Here is a 15,419-nt window from a genome sequence, read left to right as displayed (position 1 = left end):
GTGTTCTAGATTTCGTTTGTTATCATTATTTCTATAAAAGTTGGTGTTTGATTCTTTTTTAATGATGGAATATACTTTTTTTTTTTTTAAAGTTTATTAAGTTTATTGGAGTTTCGACCCCGTGGCGACCAGAGTCTGGTCGAAGGTCGCGGGGTGGAAAATGGGGCGGAGGTGCTCGAAGGCTGATCGCTGCAACGAGGGTGAATGCCGTCCGTCGGAGAGACTTTTGGATTAGGGTAGGGATGAATTGATGGTGGCGATGGTGAATGCGTGGAGGAAATTGAGACGAGCGATCGCAGTAGCAGTTACCGCCAAGGGAATCGCGAGGGGTTGGAAGATGGAGGGAGTTCACGACTCACTGTTTGCGTTCTTTCTTTCGTCCTTACGCGCCGTGGAGCGTTTGCGCTGCCAATATTTCAGCAGTCGTTAGGTGGTAGGCATTGCTCGTGGGAATTCGCTTCGCAGTCTGAAAGTATTTACATTTCATCAGCGACGAATCTGAAAGGGGGTGGAACAGGAGGAGACCTTGATGAACTCGGCTGTGCTTTGAAATATGATTTCTGGTATTTTCTTTAGTTAAATTTCTGTATGTTTTCGCATAATTTTGCCTGGTTCCTGAAATTTGGCTGCAGGTGCCATTGTTACGTGACTCCAAAAATACTTACCGACAACTTTCCCATAATTTGGAGACATTATCCTATCGGACAAGCATTATTCTAACGTTGCTTTCGAACCAGAATAGTTTGAAAACACTTCAACGAATTCTGTTATAAAAACACTGGTGATTCCATGGAGAGAATGAAATTGATCTTCAAACGTCCACCACGCCTTCGATGATGAAAAAAGTATTGACGCGATATCGTGTTCCTCTTGAAGCAACTCCTCCCTATTATTGAAACTAAGAAAGATATCGATATAGCGGATTTCCTTTGGGTCACTCTGTATATAATATACATTATCAATCACGTTACGTTTGTTCTTCGGAAATATTTCTTTCTTTCTTACGCACTTGCTTTCTTACTACCCATAATCTTAAAAGCAACAGCCTATTATAGATATTACTCTTGTAGGAGTGTGATATATAATACGAGGATAAGTGTGTGTGAGTGTATCCGTGAATGCAACGGTTTCGTGGGAACGCGATGTGATTTGTTATTTATAATAATTCGGAGTTCAGTTCGGTCGAGAAAGTTTTTAAAAGTCAGACGATAAAATATACGTTGTCAGACTGCAAATCGTTTGAAAGTCATTTGATTCCTACACTCTGGACATGTAACGGAGCAACTGTTTTCGAGGCAGCCTAATGCATGACAGTTTGCTGAAAAATAGCCTCGATTTTCAGCGATAACAAAAGGAAAGAACCATCGCAAGAACTGTACGGGCTACGTCGTAATTGATCCAATCTTCGCGAAAGAAAGACGTTTGCGCTTGCAGCAATCAATGAACGTCACCGCGTTTAACAAAAGATACGGAAAGCGTTACACGCCGCCTACAAACGAACCAGCTGTCCGACAATCGAAAAAAAGGGGGTATTGGTCGCGGGATATCAGGCTAGGGTTGAAAAGACCATGTTCTACGTCATCAACCAGCGGTGGATGTTGAAGCATCGACGCCTACGCGAGAACCAGACGTGCACGCCTACTCGAGGAAAAACGGCGCATGATATAGCTGACACCCGATACAGACGCCAGCACAAAACGGTCTAATTTTCTCGCTGAGAGATACAATCGATAGATTCGGACCTTCCTTTGGCGATTTCGTTGGAAAGTTTGCTAAGGATCTAATAATATTTATTACTTCTTTTCGAAATCCGAAGAGTTGGATGGATCTCTTCAAAGACTATGAATGTTGGTCAGGTCTGACGATGAGATGGTCGTTTCTCTCGATAGCTTCCGTAATAGAGAATTTTCTGCACATAGGTCGGAAACTCCGTGGCTTGGACGCGTTTTCGACGTATCGACTTAGGGAGTTAGGATTACCGGCACCTGTTCAAATTCACGAGCTTCCCTGTTGCGACTCAGTGGGCTGATAGATGCTTCAGCGGCATCTTTTCAATTGATATACGACGAAGGAATTTTTTCTGAGAATAAATTCTTTCGATCGGAGCCTAAATAAAATATTTTCATCGCAACAACGCGAAATTTACGATTTCCGTTCTCGGAAATAACGAGATTCGACAAGTTCAAGAAACATTAAATTGTTATCTGATTTTGTACAGCGCTGAATCATTGCTTTTCAAAGAACTCGGGAATGCTTTTTATCCGTAGCGTTTTATTTGAGAAATGTTTCTCTGCTTATCAGCTTGCTAGGTCAAAAAAAAAAGAAAAAAAAAAAAGTATGGCTCTAGGTCGTCCCGATACTCCTCCTAGTGCCTACTAAAATATTCTTTTATCGGTTAATTTTATTACTTTTCTTTTCCAAGAATTGCTTCTCGTTCCGGGTGGAAAAATTGGAGCCTCCCTTGGTGCACGTTTCGCTTCTGTAATGGATCGTTATCGATGCGAACGTGGCGCGTCAGGCGTTCGAGGATCTCATTGAGGCTCGACTAATTTTAACGCAGACGAATCGGTGAACGACTTTTGATGGTAAAGCAAATATTTCGCAATTCGTTTCCCGAATGGAGCGATTTCGCTGATCTTTTACCCAATCCGTGGGAGCTTGAACGTTTGCGGCGCGCCGCGCAAATAAACATTGCTAAATTTATAGAACTGGAATGGAACTGGTCGTTTCTTAATCCCCACCGAGACAGCGATAGTCTTCGAGCAACCACGAAGACACATCGATACCGTCTTCGACGTGAAATGTCTGTGAATTCGAATCGCGAAGTGAACATCATCGTAGATCTTTCAAACAAGAAGAGTTTTATGAATGAAAAGTTACGGAATGGTGTGAAATTGACGAAGACATGAAGCCTTCGTTGACACGTTCGACGGACTGTTGGTAAGTCAAGTTCTTTTAGAAAAGAGTTTTTTTATTTACCGGGATAAATTTTAATCTTTGTTGGCACTAGATTGTTCTCTTGTCGCACTTTGCTTTCGAATGAAAATGTTTCGTTTCGAACGCAGAATTCCAATAACGTTTGCTACATTTTATTGCTTTTATCAGAAATGGAATCAAATGCGATATGTATACGACAAATATTGACAGGAGCATGAAAACCACGGCTGTTGTACCAAACTTTGCAGCTTTGTAGTTTCCCACTTTTTCCATGTTTCTGTTATCGATGATAGGAAACATCGCCGCGTGTTTGAAAAAAAAAAATATAATATGATAAATAAAGTAATTCAGGAATTAAGTGGTTAAATTGGAGTTGATTCGCAAAGAAATCGGTATAAAAAATTCGTTGAGTATATGCTGCGACGATGGTGCATAGAGTCACCTTGGGTATCGAGTAAACGAATCTGGATATAGACGCCTATTTTTGTCATTTATAGAGACTCGTTACGAGAATGGTTTACATCGATGATTGTGGAAATTTACCGTTGTTAAGAAATGGAACAGGGCGAGTCTTTGAGGCGGTGTATTGTTAGATCGATTGTTCGATTGTTTCTGATCAAATTAATGGAATGCATTTGAGAAAATTCCAAATAGTAAACATTCCTGACCTATTAAAACCATTATTTGTATTATAGATTCGTGATTGCAAAATATCTATAATAAATTTAACGTGCTTTTTAACATGGCTACGAAGTTCAGTCGTCGTTGTTTACTTCTCGTTTATTTCTTTTATAATTTACATTTTTTTTTTAAACACCTAACAGGGTTAACAAGGATAAAAAATTACTATTTACGTATAACAACTACAGTTCTACTGTACAAACATATAAAGTAATTTAAGGGAAATACCCTTTAAACATCTGTGTATTCACAACATGTTCATGTGTTGTTTATTCGACTAAATAGCTACCTATTACACAGTTGATCGTATCCATAGTTAATTAATGTTTCTTTAACTGATTCAAATTCCGCGCGGTTAATTAGGCGCCATCTATCGATGAACAGTCCGAACTAATTTTCGAAGTATGGTCAGCGCAAGTTTGTTCTCAATAGTTCCGTTTTCACCGCTAGATGGCGCTTTTAGATGGTAATTACCGACATGATGGTAATGTACCGATAGTTGTCGGTAATTTACCATTGAGTGGCGCCATCTAGACGTGAAAATACGAACTATTGAGGACAAACTTGAGTCTTTTCCCGATAGAGGCGCTGACCATACTCCGAATAGTTCGGCCTGTTCATCGCTAGATGGCGCCTAATTAACCGCGCGAAATATGAATTACTTATAGAAATATTCAGAGTAATTTGAAACATACATACGATCAACCGTATAATAATTTTATTTGCGTGTATTTTAAAGCTTTCCATGCATATTCGAACCAATGGAAAATGTTTCCAAGTGACGATTTAGTGAACCTACTATGTATAAATGTAAAATATTCCGAGCAATCATATAAAGAGTAATTGTATTTTACGATTGTAACAGCGTGTGCAATTGTGGACAAACAAAAACACTAAACTATATTCGAAATCCGTTTATAACTCTCCATCAATTGTATATATACATAGTTCAAACGAATTTGTTTCGTAACATATTTCTGCGAATACGGTTTAAATTTTCGTTTTACATTTTCGAAATTCTCCAAGTTCGCGGTAACAAATAGAGAGACATTCTGTCACGTTTTCTCTGCATTTCTCTTTGAGATACGACCCAGTTATGTTTTTAAAAGATGACTATTTTTTTCCACCGAAATCGTTCACTCTTATTCCACGATTCTTCCAGTTCTGGCGCGTGACATAAAAAAGAAGCATTTCTTTCTACCATGTGATTCAGAGGAATTCGGGAGGATGAGGAAACTGGATGACAGCAGATGGAACGACAGAGTGATCCTAAACGTTGGTGGCGTACGCCATGAAACGTACAAGTCGACCCTCAAAAAAATACCAGCCACCAGGCTATCGCGTTTGACGGAAGCATTGGTCAATTACGACCCAGTTTTAAACGAATACTTCTACGACCGGCATCCAGGTGTTTTCGCCCAAGTGTTGAATTACTATCGCACGGGGAAGCTTCATTACCCAACCGACGTTTGCGGACCACTTTTCGAGGAGGAGCTCGACTTTTGGGGATTGGACTCCAACCAGGTTCGTTTCAAGCTCACCGATTGCATTTCTGTTAACTTAACAGTTATTTCTCTTTGTACGTCCCATGGAAAATTTTGAATCAATGTCCAAAGATCGCTTTATCAATTGGAATTTACACCAAACATCATTTCTCCATGTATTATAGACGTCAATAAATGAATTTATAGCAATGTCAACACTCTCGCGTAACGAACGTTGTTTGCCTGTCAATTTTCTGGCTGAGAGTACGATTGTGCTTTGATCCCGTGGAAAATGTCTCGCGTGGAAAGCACAAACCGTGCAACCGCTGGTGAGTCAACTGGTCGGAAATGTTTGTTCGACGACAGGTTGAATTACACAAAGTCATATTATTAGCTTTGATTTCGAATTCGGATGGGCTTTATGCGTCACGACCTTTCGCGGAACGAACCTCTCCTCAAATTTTTCATCTACATTTAAGATTAACTAGTTGCAGGACCGTGTTATAATTTATTAATTTAAACACTATCAATTTTCCAGTGAATTCGCTAGTAGTAATTGTAGCATCGTTATGGTTCGCGATCGCTAATAACTAACGAACTGGTTGCGTCAGCAGACACCCATCTCGGCGAATCGCGCTTTGATGAACTCGCTTTTTAGAAAGGTATCCACGTTCATGTAAATAACGAGATCCCTGGAGAAAATCCATATGACGAAACCGCCTGGGTGATGCACTCATAGATTCATCCGATGCGAATGTAATTCATTATACAAGACCTTCCGGCATTGTAGAGGAGAAAGCTCCGTTTATTAGTTGACTGTGGCGCATGTATTTTCGTTAGGAGGATAACGTCGGCTGACAAAGAATTATTCGCGTTAATATTTCCTGCACCTTCGCGAGATGTGATAATCGAATCGTCAAACTAATACCGAAAATGTCTTTCGAACGTATGACATTAATTTCTATCAATTAATCGATAGACATTTACCCCTTCTTTATTTTTAACGAACGAATCGTTGAAAAGGAATGGGGTACGAAATTAACGAGATTGTAAGTCAAACAGATTAAAATTGAGGATGGTAGGTAGTTCAATGAATGGCTGTGTGTAAGAGCAGTGTTCGTTCACAAGGTGTAGATTAGTAGTTACTTACGAGACTAAATGTCTCATTAACCTTTGAATATGAAATCTAATATAGTTCTCCAGTTACGGAGTAAAGTATATTGGATAGGAATCAGATAGTAGCAAAACATGTATAAAAGAATTCTGCGCGTCTGACCGGATACGGTATAATTCTACTAGCCGGACAGTGGAGTAGGTATGGACCGTGCTTGGTCGGACATGTAAAACGGTACAATTGCTCGGCAGACGGTATCTTGTACCAATAAAAACTAACTCGGTTATTAAGGTATACGATCGATAAAACAAACGTGTACTATCCAGAAAATATTCGTGTACGGTCTCATTGCTTACCTTGTACAATGAGCAAGGGATGGTGACCTCGATGAACGTTAACATTGCAGGTAGAACCGTGTTGTTGGAGCACGTACAGCATTCACAGAGACACTCAGGCGACGTTGGCAATCCTCGACAAGTTAGACGTGGAAGGTGAGAAGCTCAGCGATGAGGAAATCGCGCGAATTTATGGGTTCGAGGAGGCCTACAACAGAGGGACGTTGTCGAAATGGCAGAGGCTGAGACCAAGAATCTGGACTCTCTTCGACGAACCGTATTCCTCCGTCATGGCGAAGTGCATAGCCTGCGTTTCTATACTCTTCATCTGCCTCTCGGTTCTCTGCTTTTGCCTGAAGAGTTACACGGCCTCGAAACGGTCGAGGAACAATCAACGGTACGGTGAATTGTTGGGATCAGAATCGGTTTGGAGCGAAGATGACGTCGACTCTTACCCCGTGCTATTTTACCTCGAACATACGTGCAACGCGTGGTTCACTTTGGAGATTACTCTTCGCTGTTTGGTACGTATCAAACTCTCGCTTTTACGCTTCGATAGACTGCGAACACTTGGGCTGTCGAATGACTAACGCTAAATGGTGATTGATCACGATGATACTTCAATGCTTGAAGAGTCGTTTCAACTTTCACCTGGTATCTAGTTAAGAATGAAAACTAAATAAACGGGTAAACGTTATATTTAGCTGAAAAAAAGAAGAAGAATTTGTTGAGAAAGCTTCCATGCATCTGCGATAGTTTCCAAGATAGCATTAAAGCTTGAAACTTGTTTCGCTTCTTAAGATCGAGTTATCGCAGCTAAAAGAGATACGTGTCCCTCGTTTTAGATCGCTCAATCACTGTCGTAATTACTCTCATTTCTATCAGTGCTTTCTTTCAAAGTAATGAAATCTATTTCTTCCCCGTCGATCATTTCGTCCGGCTGATCACGACACACCGTTGGCTCCTCGAGGACCAACACGATCTCCGACGAAAGGCTATCTTTCATACCGCGCGAAGGGGAACATAAGCTGTTCGTGATACTGTCGGGCGGAACAAGGATCACGCGTAACAGACCCTCGTCTGTAACTATTCTTCGGGTTGTATCCAGGAAAATTTCGGTGAAAACTTTTCGAGCCATTGTTTCTGGTTACGCGAACTTTCTCGGACAATTAGTAAATAGGTAGGGGAGCTTGCAATCCGACAGCAGGCTCTCGATTGAGCACTTTATGAAACAAGACCATGAATCATCCTTGAGATATGGTTTGGTTATCTCGTGAACTATCTACGAGGTTCTTCAACTATACGAGCTGTGGTTAAATTTCTCAGGCTACGAGGCAATTTTCTGTTTAAAAAATACGGAGGAAGCTCGTGGAAAGACAAAGCTACCGAACACGAATATTACTATCACCTATAATAAATGATCAAATGCCAAGAGTATTTTGGAAGAATAATTGAAATTCTACGGAACGACGTATCGGTTACAGTTGACGGTAGGTACAGTGGGTGTAGAATGTATTCGTACACCGATCAATTTCCCAAAAAACTTTTGTGTGAAATTGTAGTTTCTTAACTTCTTTTTGTATAATCAATGATACTTTACATATTCTCGGAAGTCTCTGAGATAGATATAGTCCAAACATTTACTAGTTGATATAATTTGTGAAATTAACAAAAACATGCGAAAAGTGGGTAACGGTATAGAAGCAATAAGTATTTGTACGATTCTTATGACGAACCATTTACAGTAGAGTTTGTAACGTAAACACATTAGTTTATCGCTCCGTACGAATATAGAAAACATCAAATTTCCAGTAAAGTACTTTTAAAAATGGCTCTAATGGAGGAATTGAAGAAGATCCCACTTCGAATAACTAATAATTTAATTAATTTAATGCTTAGAAGAGTTACAATAATTATAAAACATAAATACCTATTTATTTTTGTAATCTATCTTATTCTAGAGATTTCCAAGAATATGTAAAATGTCATTGTTCATAAAAAATAAGTTAATAAATTACAATTTTACATAGTTTTTTTTTGAAAATTGATCGGTGTACGAATACTTTCTACACCCACTGTATAACTTAGACTCTAACGAGATCTCGAATCTCTTTTAATTCATATGACATGTAGGATTCAAATATAGATAGGGTCGTACGCGTCCAGTAACGGCGAAGGGAGCTTGCAAACCCTCCAACTTCCGACCCCAACACTCAGGAAAAAAGACAGACGGTCAGGGCTTAACTTCGATTAGCTAAGCTCGAGGCTGTCAGATCTCCGATTTCAGTTATCCTCGAACACTGTTCACACATACCTGCAGGCCAATCTGGCTGGTCTGCTGGTGAGTTTCAGTTTGATGGGTGGTCCATTCGGTCGAAAGCGCGCCTCTTTCGGAAGTTAACCCTCCGGGCCAGGTCAGAAGTTCGTTACTGATTCATAGATGTCAATTACGATTTATCAGGAAACGTACGTGTTTATTCTTCGGAACTAAAGAATAATGCAATCGGGTGTTGCACAGATCTCTTGCATTGATTTTTCTTTGATCGAAAATCGTGTCCAAGCGTGAAGAATTGATACGACGCGAATAAAAAATGGCTTGGTTTAAAGAATTAAATTAAAATTCGTTAGGTGAGCCCCAGTTTGAAGCGATTCGCCGCGTCGCCAGTAAACGTGATTGACTTGACCGCGACGCTGAGCTTCTACACCGAGTTCTTAACCAAGTCTAGCCTGTACCTGGAGGTCCTGTCGATAGCCCGAGTCCTGCGGCTCTTCAAGCTGACGAGGCACTCTCCGGGGCTTAGAATCCTCATTCACACCTTCAAAGCGTCCGCCAAGGAACTGGCGCTATTGGTCTTCTTTCTCGTCTTGGGCATTGTTGTCTTCGCTAGCCTCATCTTCTACGCTGAACGTCTTCAAGTAAGTTTGTTTTAAGAAAAAAGAATTAGCACGACGGATAGACGCTATTGACCATAAATATTATTTGAATGCTTAGAAAAATATGAAATCGTTGTCGTGGATTCGTAGAACACATACACGGTTAAACATGCAAGTGATTACGTAATGATTGAAAAGTGTTTAAATAAATAAAGCACAGAATATGGAATACCTTAGGGAGAATAGTATTTGGATACTCGTAAAGAACATGCAGTGTCATTATAAAAAAAACTTGTAGGAGAAAACTTTATTTTCAATGTAAAATAATGAGCCCAAACATACTTCGAAAGTATGTCGGGCTTGTTTCGAACAGTTGAAGGACGAGGATAAACTTCAAATAATGCCGTTGCCGCCACGGTCAATCCGATTCAGAAATCGTGGAATTAAATAGATTGTAAAGCGAGACGGAAGTGTCCAGAATCAGGGGAACGGTTATGTACGCACGTACATTTCCGAAACACCTGAAGAAAAGCGAAGAATTCATTTGCCAGGCTATCGATAAACGAAATATTAATTGTTTCTCTATCGTTATATTTTTATTTGATTATTCGCAATATATTTTTGTATCGAAGCAATTCATTCGGGACTGACCGGGTCAAATTAAATTAAAGAAAATGCGAAATCACGATTCGTACACGTTCAGTTGGACCATCGACGCGAAATTTGTTAGAAAAGAAAAAGTAATGGAGAGAAACGTATTCCACAGTGCTGACATGTAGTCCATTTCCTAGTTTCATTCCCGTCACCAAACCACTCGACGCATTTGCAAACGCTACGTCTAAAGTGACACGTAATTTTAGATCGAACCCGGGAAGCTTTGATTTTTCGTGTCGGAAAAAAATTGAAAATACCAAGTGAATAATATCTACCTAAACGAATTTTTATCTTGTAATAGTATTTTATTCGATTGCAAGCAGTAGAAACCGTCGTCGATTTTATCACACCCGCATTACGTTGACGCAAACCGTCTCCGCTGCACCATTTTTATTTTTCAACTGCTAAAATGCTTTCTCTGTTCCATTTGCTCGATGCATCCGGTATCTTCAAAACAAACACCCGACTCGATACGACTTCCTACATAAAAACGGAAAAACTTTCCATCGGGTCAAGTAACACGTACTCTTGACAAATGCTTAGAGACTTTCTTCTTGAAAAACGAAGCGCATCTCGGTGCTAATTTCGCTCGCAATTTACGAGAGAAAAGCTATTTCATAAATCACGGCTTACGAAAATAATTTGATACTTTTTAAACATTTAACAGATCGGGTTGTTTATTCGGAAAAATCCAGCTGTAGATTGAAATGGTTCGCGGTGCACAAGTTAGATTTCGGGATAGATCGAGTTTCGAGCTGGCCTTTACCGCTATGAATACCGTTGATATATTTATGGGTGCTTTTAACTAAATTTGTTCCCGAAAAATATAGGTCATTGTATATCTTACCGAAAAGGGATATTTCACCGACTTATTTTTAGTTCCAGTGAAAGTTCGTTCGTATGTAAAATAACGCATTTTAGGGTCGCTCATTTTTTCGGATATCACACTATGTTATCTTTGGCTGTAGGATAACCCGGAGAATGACTTCGACAGTATACCGCATGGTCTCTGGTGGGCGTTGGTTACCATGACGACTGTTGGTTACGGGGACATGACGCCAAAAACTTTCCCTGGAAAGTTCATCGGTGGACTCTGCGCCCTTACAGGAGTCCTGGCCATTGCCCTTCCGATCCCAGTCATCGTCAGTAACTTCTCCATGTTTTACTCCCACACTCAGGTTTGTATCTCATCTTCGACTGCACCTTATTCGATCTTTCAAAGTATCAAAGAGTAGAATTTCAACTTATCGCGTAAGTTGGGGTTAATCGAGCGGTACAGCGTTGCAGAGACAATAGTGGTTCAGGAAGCTTTCAACGTCTGCGTATACACGAAGCTTCCAATCCTCTACCATATTGACATTTCCCACTACAAACGTTTGAACTCGCCGATTGTTTTCGCTATCCTGGATGCTGGTACAGTGGACCCGATGCTGGTCTACCGGTACCAAGAATTCCAGCACGATTCCTCTGCTCGAAGCGATGATATCAAGCGAGATGCGAGAGTGTTAATTCGTTTGATGGGTTCCTTTGATATTGGTCCAATTACAAACGACTCGCTATGTCCAAGGATTGATAACGTCGAAGACATCGAAAGTATTAATGCCTGTCCCTTCTGTTAGGATTAACAGGGTACTCGATTTCCAAGATCTTGATAGCGTTTCCAATCCTCTGCTATCAATCCAGACCCAAGCCTGTATTGACATTTTCCACTACAGACGTTTCAACTCTTCGATTATTTTCACTATCCTGGATGCTGGTCCAGTGTTACACGAAGCATTGCAGGGCAATTTGTATGGTCAAGGCGATGATATCAAGCGAGATGCAGAGACTAAGAGTATCAATTCATCTGACGGACTTCTTTATGCCTAAAGTGACATTATCAAACTGAACGAAGACATCGAAAGTGTTAACTCCAGGCTCTTCTAAATGTTAGGATTGGTGGGGTACTTGATCTCCAAGATCTTGATAGCGTTCCCAATCCCTGGTCCAGCCACTGAGATAGTGAACCGTTACGGTGGCAGTTCCGTAGCCCCATTATCGCGATGTAGACTTGCGACCTGTTCAGCGAGTTACAATTAATCATCTCGTCCGTCGTTCTACATAGACATCGAAGGAATAGAAAGGTTTCGTGCAACTTGATATCACATCAGCAGTTCAACGCTGTGTGCCGTCGCTGATTGGGTGTATCCCAGTCGCAGGTCCATTGGAATGTTTGTAAAGCACTCGCGGCGAGTGCAGGCACGTGAAACACTCGCGAGCGAAATGGCCCGAAGAGTCACTGAATCAAATAGCGATAATCAACACGGTAACTTTGTTACGATCACACGCAGACGTCGCCAAGCTGTCTGTTATTATTTATCGCGGATCTGAATCTCGAGGAAGCGTTCCGAGAACGTATCTTCACGATTCGTTCAAAAAAGAAGTTTCAGCGCGATACAAAAATAACGATCCATCCTCGAACGGATTTTCGCGACCTATTTTTAATATTCGATACACGCGCGTATAACGTGCACCGCGCGATAGTTGTACAAGTTTTATTATGTTAAAAAGTTCGCAACGACGTTAAGACTTTCCTTTTTTATCGGATCAAGTTTACGGAGACTCCCCGAGATTGTACACAATGAATATGTGTCCACGGAGAACGCGGGAGCGGAAGTTCATTCCGACGCAACATGTAAACTTTGCTCTCTTCAGTAGCCAATTTGAAACTTTCCCCCGCGAAGAAGTTTCATCCGTGTCAATATTCCGCACGTATCTCGAACCGCCCCGAGTATGTATTCGAGACTAGAACAGTTCCATGGTGATAACCAATTAATTGACGCTGGAGCATTCCACGTTATCTCCAGATCGCTAACGCGGTCCGAAACCTTCACCAAGATTCCCTTGGGGCGGAATTCGGTACTCGTAAACTCGGGGCAGTTCGGAAGTTCCCGTGCGAGGGGCACTTGGAGAGTTCTTCGGAAAACACCGTCAAAATTAAAGACCGGAATTTGCGTGCAGCGTTCATATCCTTTCGTTTCTCGAAACTACAGTCGAGCGTTTGCAAAGGAGATACCATGGACAATGATAATTTCTTTCGGGACTAAAAAAATTGGGTGCGCAGGCTCGCAGCAAGTTGCCTAAACAAAGGAGAAGGGTACTTCCGGCGGAGGTGCCGAAACGATCAAGATCTTCGATTTATCAGATTCAGAGTGACGTTCAACACGATCATGACCCCGGTTCACCGTCCAGCCAGCTCGCACCGAGGCCAGCGACCATAGGATTCGAGAATGTTCTACACTCGCAGGTACGATAAAGAATAATACTAATTAATCTCTAATCGAACGCTATACGTTCTCACGAAGCGCGATAATATTCTAATAATTTTTGAAACAGCCTAATATAGTAATAAATTTACCACGAGACTCAGCCGTGACGGGAACCATAAATTCTGACAGAACGGACTCTCCTCGCCTCACCGCCGACAATCCCGTGAAAAATGGTAAAGCAGTTGATGGAATCGTCGATAACGCGATGGAAGTGGACGCCAAGAGAAACGAAAATTCGTTCATGGGAACCTGCAAGGACTTTCCTCCTGCTTACGTCGCCGTGCCAGGAAACCCAGAGTCGACGCAAATTTGATTCGAACAGTTTGTAGACAATCAAGAATTCCTCGCGAGATAAAAACGAAAAAATACACTCGCTGAATCTCTTCCAGCGTTAACCAAGGCACGTGGAAAAGATTGCACAAGATTGGCTCTTTCAGGCGAAAGGGGTTGAAATTGAGGGCGAACGGGTGCGTTCAGCATCAAGACAATGAGTCAGTTCAAACTCCGCTTACGGTGAAGCAGTTCTTGCCTGATGAACACATAACGGTGCAACAGCGTCCACCCAGCCGCCCCAAATTTAGCTGCTTGCGATTCCTGTCTGTTCTCCGAAGTGATATCTTTGCTCAAGGGGACACGTCTCAGATCCGCTCGAATGGCGAAGCATAAACGTCGGCCCAGCTAACAGAGTTGACACAGGTTTCGCTCCAGCTGTGCTTAAACCAGCGAGAGACATAACGTAGAGGCTTGCACGCGCAGGAGGGAGGAAAATCGAAAGTAGAAAGAACGAAATATTAATATCAATGTTATAAATGTAAGAGCAATCTGTTCGATTAACTTGATTGTATGAAATAATTAAGGTACCCGTTGTGATAGTCGATTTTTTCGAAAGGCTCTGTAAAAACGAAAGTAATTTAATTCAAATAAAGGATGGCTGAATCTAAAGATGACCACAATCGCCCGGGTCTCTGTATAACCGACCTATTTACCGAACGGTGAGTAATCAATCGTGTTGGAGTAAAAACGAAAGTAGGTGAAACGCGGCACAATGGGAGAGCGTAGATGTTGGTCGACTTGAAATTATTTGCGCTACGTCGTTCAATTCTACGCGGAGGTCCGTACTTTGTTTATACTTCGCTCGGCAACAGTGCAAGTCTTAAACCATTTCCCTCGGAATCATCCTTCCTCGGAAATAAAAGTTCTTCCCAACAATAATGTTCGATTCAATAGCAGGGTTCGTATTTTACCGAGATTATTGCAGCACACCCCTCAATTGTTCGTAGCCATAAGTGTGAGAGAAGCTATGCTTTTAAATAGTAAATGATAAATTAAATAGTAATATTAAATTAATATTTCTCAGACGCTTCTCCAGTGTCGATATCAGTCTCGAGCGTGACTCGGTAACATTATAGTTCAATTACTTGATTTATTGCAACGCTCACAGTGCCTCGATCGAGAGAGCCCAATAGAAATTTCATAAACAATGGGACTGACTGTATTAACACATTATTTATCGGGCTATTTAGAAAAAGAATCTTCTACAGTAGCATGTACCAATCTAGGCTGGCAATAATTCCTCCGTACTGTTACTAGGTACATTGAAAGCCAAGTCTGTTTACAAAAACTGAACATTGTAAGTAGACGACCATCAACACAGTAAATAAATTCGAAAAAGTTAAATACTGGAATTGAAAAGCTTATAAATAGGCTCCCGGTAAATAAAGTGTTAAGAGTCTCGTTGCTCGAAAGGTGTAAACGCACTCGAAAACACCTCGAGGATTGAAAAATTGATAATTTCGGTTAAGAGGGGCGGGATGGGCGTTCGCCGTCCAATCATGGGCACTTCCTGCGCCGCGTTCGAGCGTCCCCATCCCTAACCGCGAAGGAGAAAATACAAGAAAACAAAGGGAGCGAGGTGAAACTTTAATCACCGATTCAAACGCGAGAAGACTCGGAGCCGCGTAGACCGAACTAAGGCTGATGCTAGGGTGTCGTCATTGCGCAAGCGCGAGCCATCGACCGGTAGGGCAGTTTG

At 41.3% G+C, this 15,419-nt stretch overlaps 1 protein-coding gene across 3 annotated transcripts; it reads left to right on the top strand.

Annotated features, from left to right (window-relative positions):
• The first annotated feature begins 1,939 nt into the window (after positions 1-1,939).
• Positions 1,940-14,570, top strand: LOC128886976 (potassium voltage-gated channel protein Shaw-like). 3 transcript variants are annotated; one of them, XM_054142303.1, is made up of 8 exons: positions 1,944-2,940; positions 4,781-5,142; positions 6,623-7,075; positions 9,180-9,467; positions 11,048-11,257; positions 13,183-13,365; positions 13,455-13,708; positions 13,777-14,570. In XM_054142303.1, the coding sequence occupies exons 2-7, from the start codon at positions 4,846-4,848 to the stop codon at positions 13,698-13,700; spliced, it is 1,677 nt and encodes a 558-aa protein (XP_053998278.1). In that variant the 5' UTR covers positions 1,944-2,940; positions 4,781-4,845; the 3' UTR covers positions 13,701-13,708; positions 13,777-14,570. The 3 variants fall into 3 exon arrangements, with proteins under 3 accessions (XP_053998279.1, XP_053998278.1, XP_053998277.1); XM_054142304.1 differs by lacking the exon at positions 13,777-14,570 and having other exon boundaries at positions 1,940-2,940; positions 13,517-13,702; XM_054142302.1 differs by having other exon boundaries at positions 13,455-14,570.
• Positions 14,571-15,419: the final 849 nt, after the last annotated feature.

Source organism: Hylaeus anthracinus, unplaced genomic scaffold (assembly GCF_026225885.1).
Source record: "Hylaeus anthracinus isolate JK02 unplaced genomic scaffold, UHH_iyHylAnth1.0_haploid 11985, whole genome shotgun sequence".
In the NCBI taxonomy this organism is placed as follows: Eukaryota; Metazoa; Arthropoda; class Insecta; order Hymenoptera; family Colletidae; genus Hylaeus; species Hylaeus anthracinus.
Note: the sequence above shows the minus strand (reverse complement) of the source record. Positions and strands in the feature narration are given on the sequence as shown.